We start from the raw sequence: 9,178 nt of genomic DNA, 5'->3' as shown, positions 1-9,178 counted from the left end.
AGTTATAATTTTTAACCACGCAAACATTCAATTTTTATAATTGTTAACTTTTTTTCATTTTTTTTGGGGGGGGGGGGGGGGTGGGGGGCTGGGGCGCAAAAAATCAAAACAAATGTCAAAACCTTTTTTTTTTCAAAAAACATATTTTTTGGGAGGGGGGTAGGGTGCTGGGTGGGGTGGGGGTTGGGGGGTGCAAAAAACCAAAAAAAAAAAATGTCAAAACTTTTTTTTCAAAAATATTATTTTTTTTTGCGGGGGAGGGGGGTGAGGGGGTAGGGGTGCGAGAGTGGGGGAGGGGTGGGGTGCTGGGGGCGGGGGTGGGGGTGCAATAAAAAAGTCAAAACTTTTTTTTTTCAAAAAAAAATAATTTTTTGTTGGGGGAAGGGGGTAGGGTGCGGGATTTGGGTGGGGGGGGGTGCAAAAAACCAAAAATAATGTCAAAACTTTTTTTCCAAAAAAAAAAAATTATTTTTGGGGGGGGGGGGAGGGATGGGGTAGTGCGTGGGGGTGGGGTGGAGTGGTGGCGTGGGTGGGGGGTTGGGAGTGGTTGGGGTTGGGTTGGGTGATGGTTGGTGGAATGAACTTGTGAACTTACTTTCCCTACTTTTATTAGAAAGTCATTTTTCTCAATTTTGTGAAAAATATTTTTTAAAATTTTTGACCAAACGAACATAAGAAAATTGTGATACGGAACACACCCACCGTGTTCGAATTCTCAATTAAGACCCCAAAGCGCTACAAGCGTTATGGAGAATTGAAGAAGTAGTCTAACCCAAATTAAACGACAAGTCTGAAATATAGAATATATAGGACTTTTCCAATTGTCCGTAACGCTTTGTTTAAAATGTATTTTTATATGAATTTGACTATAGACTTTTAGTAGAAATGAATTAAAATATCAGAATCTAACTGATTTCAATTTTTTTTATAATTTTACATTATTATTTCCAACAAATATAAATAGGCAGTGAGTTTAGATTGAATAATTCACCGTAAGATAAGAGGATAGAGATAGAGAGGAGAGGAGGAAAAAAAGGAATATAAATCGAGATGCGATCTTACCGTAAAAAACGGTTATTCATAGATTAGTTCATGAGCCGGCCTGCTGGCCTGCTCTTATAGTCGACACAGTCTCACCATCACTAATTAGCACACTACTCTTCTCTCTAAAACTCAAAACCCAAATCCACAAATTTCCAGCACAGCAATGGATCCAAACCCTACAAATTTCCCAATTCTCTCTTACGTCATGTCAAAACTCCCCAGTATCGGCCCTAAACGCGCTGCCGCTAATGAATTCGACATCGAACAACCCAAATCCCCACCTCAACCTCCACCCGAACCTCACTTCGACATCACCGAACGTATGCCTCATCTCACCGACCCTAAAGTCATCACCGCTATGCGTTTAGCCGTTGCTGACGTGTCACAAACACGTTCCATGCTCAAAACCCTAGGCGAGCGTCCTTATCACGAGCTTGTCGATACTGCGAAGCTGAAGCTAGCCGAGATCGAAGCCGAACTGGCGAACCGTATCGAGGAGATTGTGCTGTCGCCACGTGTACCTGAGATGGAGAGGGAGGATTGGAGATCGGAGTTGGCGGTCAAGGAAGACGAGTTGCGAAAGGCGTATGAAAAGGAGAAAGAGGAGTATAAGGCGTTGATCGCGTTGGATGAGTTGCACGAGGCTTATGAGAAGATGTTGAAGGATGCGGAGGAAAGGCTTGAGAAGATTTATGAGACTGCTGTGGCTGGTGGTGACGTGGAAGCAATTGAACAGGGTTCTGATGAGAAGAGTGAACTAAAAGAGGAAGTGAATGAGGAGGTGATCGCGATTTTGCAGGAGGCGGTAGGGAAGAGTGTGGAAAGGGTTGATTTGTCTGGCAAGCAGCTGAGGATGCTGCCTGAAGCTTTTGGGAAGATTCACTCGTTAATCGTGCTTAATTTGTCGAACAACCAACTTACGGTATGCCCTTGTTCCCAAATCTATGTACTTGAAATTATATTTCGTTTGCTTGGATTTGAACTTATTGTCTGTATTAATATGTCAACTGCATGATGCCTTTGTTGTGTTTCCTGTTACTTGCTATACTGTAAATAGAACTCCTAATCGTACTTTTACCCGGATGTGTCCATACTCTGTAGCTAGATGGCGGAAATATGATTAGGTGAGAGCAACGACAATCATGCACGTCTTTTCTGTGTCTTTTGGGGTTTTTGATGCACCTGTATTTAATTTGTATCTGAAAGTGGGCCAAAATGGTAGTAAAATGAAATTCTGGATTTTTGATGTATTACTGTGTTTGTAGTTTCTGGAAATAAAATGAAATACTAGATAAAATTCATCTTGGACTTGTAATCTACGTTGGATGTCCACTAGTTGTCAGTGTTTGAGATTTTCTTCTAGTTTTAACTCAAATATATCAATACCAAATAAATGAAGAAAGAAAAGACTTAACTAGCATATTTTAAGCATTTGATGATCTGAAACATAATCAATGCCTTCCCGGTGCAATAGCTGTTCCTGGCTGTTTGCTTAGTGGGCTTGGAATTGTTGCTGATCATTAAAAGCTGTGTACTTTTATAGTGGTAGCAATACATGTCAACATGCAGCTTGAAGTTTGCAAATTTATGTAGCTTCTAAACTAATTGACAATACATGCAGGGGCGAATTTATGTATAAAAAATGGATCACGTGAACCCATGGTCACCCAGTTAAACTCGATACATTATGTATATAATCCTTAAAATATATCTAATATTAATTGAAGGAACACATGGTCAAGCAAGACTGAGTGGAGCACTGGTTAAGTGCTGGGTTTGATCCCTTAAGGTTGCGGGATCGAACCTGACTAAATGCACTTTCGCGCCTTTTTTTTAAAAAAAAATTCTAGCAGCCTTTAATGTTTTGCTCACCAAGTTGATGCAACTTTAAAATTTTATATCTTATCTTATAAGCAATGGTGAACCCATCCTCTTGAAATCCTTGATTCGCCACTGAATACAAGTCCTCTCTTCTGTTTTCCGCTAAGTACTAAATGATCAGTCGTAATGACATTAACATAATCTCGTCGAGATTGAAACTGCCCATAAAAAGAATATACCGGGAGGCTCTGAAAAATGTAGTGGAGTACGGAAGGGAGAAGTGGAGGTACGCCCCGTAGAAATGAAGTAATGGAACCAAGCTAAAGAGTAGGAAGGTTTCGGGGCTTTGCACACTTTGTAATTTTTTCAAAGCACCGTGTTAGTGCTTTTATACCATTTATAAAATATCATTAACTTATCCAGAAAACAAGTGTGAAGGTGTAGTTTAAGTTTAAAGGATTCTCCAAAGTCCTGTTTCACCTATACTTTGGTGTAATGAAAAAGTTCCTTGTCATATGGATAGTTGGGTAGGGTGAAGATGATTTCATAACACTGTAATATCTATGATTAATGGTTTCCCTGTATCTTTTTCCACGAAAAAAGAACTAAAGGGGGCAAATCTGGAACACGGCCAGTATTGATGGTCAGATTGAGCAAAAATGGTTGCACCTGTGTTAAAATGGTAGAATCCCAATTCTAGGTAATTAGAATTATGATTTTGTTTTATTGACTTGAATAACCCCAATAAGTTAAACATTGCCTTTACTCTGTGTTCCGAGAATGGCCTTCTATTTGTATAGAGGAGGAATTTCAAGTGTTTGAACCTGTGCAGTGTCATTAGTTGGTCTTATAACCTCCCCGATAATTTTATGTTTTGTGTATGCCTCCTCAAGTTTCGTGTCTATGGTTAAATGTGCATGTGTATGTTTGTGAGTCAGTGACAGCGACTTCAGTGCTAGTTTGTGAGCAAGTGTAAAGCTCTAAAATATTTGCTTGTTAATTCATCGTAGTACAGGTGTTAAATCAATCAACTACACCATCTTACTAATAGGGGTCCGCTATGGATCCTCATAGGTGATACTTTCTCTTATACACTTGAAGCAATAATTTTGACTACCCTATAACCCAAATCTGAAATGATGCCCACTGTGACGTGTCACTGCTAATCCATTCTATTCAGAAAACCAGTAGTTACTTGATCATGAAGTTAGTCCCATTGCTATATATGGTACCATATAATCTTGTCCAGTGGATACATATAATATTAAACTTTGCTTCGCTTAACAATATGCATGAATCATGATGTCCCGATGCTTCTCGCCAATTAATTGCATCATTTCCCTCCTTATATCCACTTCAAGTTTCTTCCATCTGCCAATTGCATAATATTCGCCGCTGTAACATATATTTATCAATAGCCCAACATTGTTGCTCATGATGGTTGAATGAGAACAAAAGAAAGTTGCTGTTTGGAATTTCAAATGTATGTAATTGTCTGCTTCTAAAATTCTGGGGAAAAACAGGTGATTCCTGACTCAATTGCGAGCTTGGAAAGTCTCGAGGAGCTTCATCTGTCTTCTAATCTTTTGGAATCGCTGCCAGACTCCATTGGTCTGTTGTTTAGTTTGAAGATCTTAGATGTCTCTGGAAACAAGCTTGTTACTTTGCCGGACAGCATTTGTCATTGCAGGTAATAGTGGTTCACAAATGAGCTATTTACCCTTTCCCCCAGCATGAAGACACTAATTTAGTCTGGCTAGTTCTCTCAGATACTCTTTATTATGGCTGTTTGCAGGTCATTAGTGGAGTTGGATGCAAGCTTCAACAAACTTTCTTATTTGCCAACAAATATTGGGTATGAACTGGTAAATCTGAGAAGGCTTTCACTTTCTTTTAACAAGCTCCGTTCCTTACCCACTTCCGTTGGTGAGATGAAGTCCCTGCGCCTTTTGGATGTGCACTTTAATGAATTACATGGGCTTCCACTTTCATTTGGGAAATTGACAAATCTTGAGATCGTCAACCTGAGCAACAATTTCAGTGACTTGACTGAGCTTCCTGACACAATTGGTGACTTGATAAATCTAAAGGAACTTGATCTGAGCAACAACCAGATCCATGAACTGCCTGATACAATTAGTCGGCTTGACAACCTGGCTGTGCTTAAGTTGGACGAAAACCCTCTTGTGATACCTCCGAAGGAAGTCGTAGTTGAAGGTGTTGAAGCTGTGAAGGCTTATATGATTAAGCGGCGGCTTGACATACTGTTGGCAGAAGAACCACAAGTTATGCTTGGAGAGATGGGGCAGACACCGACAGGCTTAGTAACTCGAAGTACCTCCTGGTTGAGTGGTGCTGTTTCAAATGTTTTTGGAACTGTTGCAGGGTATTTGGGTGGTGGAGGGAAGTCAGATGCAGATCATTATCTCAACCAGCAGTTATGATTTATGAAGCTAATGACGTCCTTCTTTAAGCTTTTGCACTCGTCTATATTATTTTCAGTTCAAGGTTTTTGTGCTTTTCCAATGAAGTTTGAAGGAATATGGCTGATATCGGACCAGCTACACTTTTCCCCTTCCTCAGCATGTTCTTTTTCCCAGTTTGATGTGTGAAGAGAGGTAAGGTTGCCGGTGTTTTGCAGTCTGCTTCCTGAGGATGTTTAGAAATTGTGACTTGTTAAAAAGAATATTTATATGTTACAATAATACAAACAAGTCTGATTTGCTCTAAAGATGCCTGTGTACATTTATCAGTCTTGAGTGCCTGCTTTGCAAGGTGTCGATTTGATGGAAGTTCTATAATCAATTCCGTTTCCCCGCAAATGTAACAGGATTCAGAAATGGTTTAGTATATCAAAATCATGCCAAGAGTAAAGCTTGAGGAGACAGCAATATTAATGAGACTAATTGACGTTCTAAGTGATCATCATTATGACCAAAGACTAGTTGACATTCAAATAGGTGGAATGCTGACTGTAAAATTTTACAATTTGGTGATAGTATAATTTTATTATACGTTAATCTTTTATTTACTTTTTCGAAATACTAAAGATAGGAAGTCTTGGATGGGATGAGAGTTGCAATCCAATGTACACCACTTAATTACAACGTTCGTCCCTACCAATTGTTTAAAGTATATTTATGAACTTGCAATTGGGCCATAGAACTTAAGCACATGAATCGTGATACAGTAATTAAGCCCATGAGCCACACCCTCACTTTTCAAACTAGAGTCAACTAATGAAACGGCCTAAATATACAGTAGAACGTTATAGTGTTCAGACATATCTAGCTCATTAACGCGTGTTGCAGACAATATCTGAATACATGATATTCTTGAATAGTTAGCAGTTTAGCACCCAGAAGGTTAATTAGGCACATATGGAGAGAATATTCAAGCATAATAAAATATTAACATGAACCACATTCATAATTTTTAAAGGATATAGCCTTGGACCAAATCATTTCGTCAGGACCGATTACATGATATATTACGATAAATCTTGAAACCTGATACAACATTACCGTGCACATGGTGTTTGGTTCTCTTCTTACCTTTAATTAGATTGTTATCTATTCTTCCCATAATTTTGCAGTGATACAATAAACCATGATCAATGAAAGAAACACGGAATTCTTTCTTGAATTTCCTCTTCTTTCCAACATTAATAAAAGGATCCTGAAAATGGAAACAAAGGATGGTGTGATATGTATGAGCCTATTGAAGAGTTAAAGAAGCAATTGAAATTAGCAGGACCACTGGTTCTTGTGGGATTTATGCAGTACTTTTTGCCACTGATATCTCTCATGTTTGTTGGTCATCTCGGAGAGCTTTCTCTTTCCAGTGCAACTTTAGCCACTTCTTTTGCCGGAGTAACTGGTTTCCGCTTCATGGTATATATGAGTCTAACTCAACCCTCAATAATCTAACTCGTTAGGCGAGGAGTGTCCAACATCATATACTAATAAATGGAGACAAGAACTCCTTCCCTTAACTAATGTTAGACACTCATTGTCTACAGTACTTATAGCTTCATGGTTTAAATGACTTAATCGGATCTTGCATTCCTTTTTCGTTCTTGTTTAGTTATCTGTTTTTGGTATGTGATACTTTACAACAAATTGATCCGTTAAATTTATTCTGAATATATAGCTTGGAATGGCAAGTGCATTGGAAACATTATGCGGACAAGCCTATGGGGAAAAACAGTATCATATGCTTGGGATACACATGCAAAGGGGTATGCTTGTAGTGGTAGCAATTTGCAACCCCATATCAATCGTTTGGGCATTTGCGGGGCGTATATTTTCTCTCCGTGGACAAGAAATTGAACTTTCAATCCATGCCGGAGTGTATGCTCGCTGGTTGATTCCCAGCATTTTGCCTTATGGACTCCTCCAATGCCAATTAAGGTTCCTTCAAACACAAAGTAGACTCAAACCACTGCTGATCAGTACTGGTTTCACAAGTTTACTTCATGTCTTCTTGTGTTGGGCATTGGTTTCAAAGTTGGGATTAGGAAACAAAGGGGCTGCACTCTGTAATGCCATATCTTATTGGATCAGTGCGCTGATTTTGGCGCTTTATATAAGGTATGCATCATCTTGTGAGAAAACATGGACAGGGTTCTCCAAGGAGGGTGGAAAAAACCTTCCCAGTTTTCTATCATTAGCTATCCCGTCAGCTTGTATGATCTGGTTAGTTTCAGTATCCTCGACTATGCTTCCAATTGTTTTCTTTCGTAAATTTAGAAAAATTTCTGACTTCCTTTCTGTCTCTATGGACGCCTTTTTGGACTGGGACCAAAAGCTTGGAGCAGTGGTCTTATGAGTTTCTAGTGCTCATGTCGGGGCTGCTTCCTAATCCAAAGCTCGAGACATCTATGATGGCCATCAGGTTAGTAGAGCAGAAATGCAAAGAACGAAAATATGAACCGACAATTCACAGTGGTATTTTGGTATCAAGCTTAATTTGATTCATTGCATCACCAGCGTTGACCCTTTTCGTCTTTCCTAGCATGAGTACTAGTTCTCTGGCTTTCCGGATTCCCCTGGATTTAGTAGCGCAGTAAGGTAAGTTGCCAGAAAATCATTGTTTTCTTTTCTATATACCTGAAAAGGAAAAAACCATGTAATCACTATCTAACGAGTTAGGCGTTCTATCTGTTCTTTATCTTGGCCCAAAGTACGAGGATATCGAATGAACTGAGAGCAGGGAGACCTAAAGCCGCCAAGTTAGCAGCACGAATCGTTCTGCTTATTGCTGTGGTAGAGGGCCAGCTACTAAGTGGAATAGCAGTTGCAGCTAGAAATGTGTGGGGATATATGTACACTAACGAAGAGGAAGTGATGAAATACCTAGCAGCAATCATGCCAGTGCTTGCATTGTCGAATTTCATGGATGGAATTCAAGGGGTTCTTTCAGGTCTGAATTCACTCTCTAATAAACTTTGAAGCCTTATGCTTTAATCATAATAGTTGATTAAATACAAATTTAACTCTGTTGATGATAACATTTTTAAAGGTACTGCAAGAGGATGTGGTTGGCAGAAACTTGGTGCACTGGTCAATTTAGGAGCCTACTATGTTGTTGGACTTCCTTGTGCAGTCATTTTAACTTTTGTCTTCCACCTTGGAGCAAAGGTAACAAGTTATTCACTTGCAAATGGCACATTCATTATTGAAATTATAAATTATCCTTCTTCTACTAGATATATAGATAGTCTGAGAATATTTTTGAGGCTCATAATATTGTTTCTCAGGGTCTTTGGACAGGAATTATAAGTGGAAGTGGTCTTCAAGCATTGCTATATATACTTATTACCCTGCGAATAAATTGGGAGCTCCAGGTAATTTCAAATTTTAACTTTTAGTTTCCCAATATTTCAATCTGAATCTGATTGTATAGGAACCACGGCTGTTTTAACAAGAAACTCTCGTGTTTATACTATGATGATCAGGCAACGAAGGCTATGTCTAGACTACAAGTTTCTTGAAACCTCAGAAGCTATTGATGTCATGATTAAGTTGTTTTTAGTCTTATGTAAGTGAAATCCTCAGCTTGTAATGGAAAAATAGAAACAAGTTTTGTCATTTGTGTTACTCTGTACTCTAAATTAATGCCTTTGATACAAGATTCTCCAACGTTATATGTTGGCAACAGATACAAGCTACTCGTACTGAAAAACTATACGAACATACCGGTGCTTATGGAGTCAGAAATTAACATTTTTTGTAGTTGAAGCACAACAAATTATTAGCATAAATCACTCTTTAAAGTAACGTTGGAGTCGATGCTATTTTGAGTTGGTTAA

General features: G+C 38.9%; 1 protein-coding gene and 1 pseudogene across 1 annotated transcript; both read left to right on the top strand.

The window, feature by feature from the left end:
• Positions 1 to 993: 993 nt before the first annotated feature.
• Positions 994 to 5,596, top strand: LOC132632593 (plant intracellular Ras-group-related LRR protein 1-like). The gene is made up of 3 exons (XM_060348587.1): positions 994 to 1,966; positions 4,389 to 4,555; positions 4,661 to 5,596. The coding sequence occupies exons 1-3, from the start codon at positions 1,208 to 1,210 to the stop codon at positions 5,307 to 5,309; spliced, it is 1,575 nt and encodes a 524-aa protein (XP_060204570.1). The 5' UTR covers positions 994 to 1,207; the 3' UTR covers positions 5,310 to 5,596.
• A 148-nt stretch (positions 5,597 to 5,744) lies between these two features.
• LOC132631381 (protein DETOXIFICATION 16-like) lies at positions 5,745 to 9,178 on the top strand (annotated as a pseudogene).

This window comes from Lycium barbarum, chromosome 3 (assembly GCF_019175385.1).
Source record: "Lycium barbarum isolate Lr01 chromosome 3, ASM1917538v2, whole genome shotgun sequence".
NCBI classification, from domain to species: Eukaryota; Viridiplantae; Streptophyta; class Magnoliopsida; order Solanales; family Solanaceae; genus Lycium; species Lycium barbarum.
Note: the sequence above shows the minus strand (reverse complement) of the source record. Positions and strands in the feature narration are given on the sequence as shown.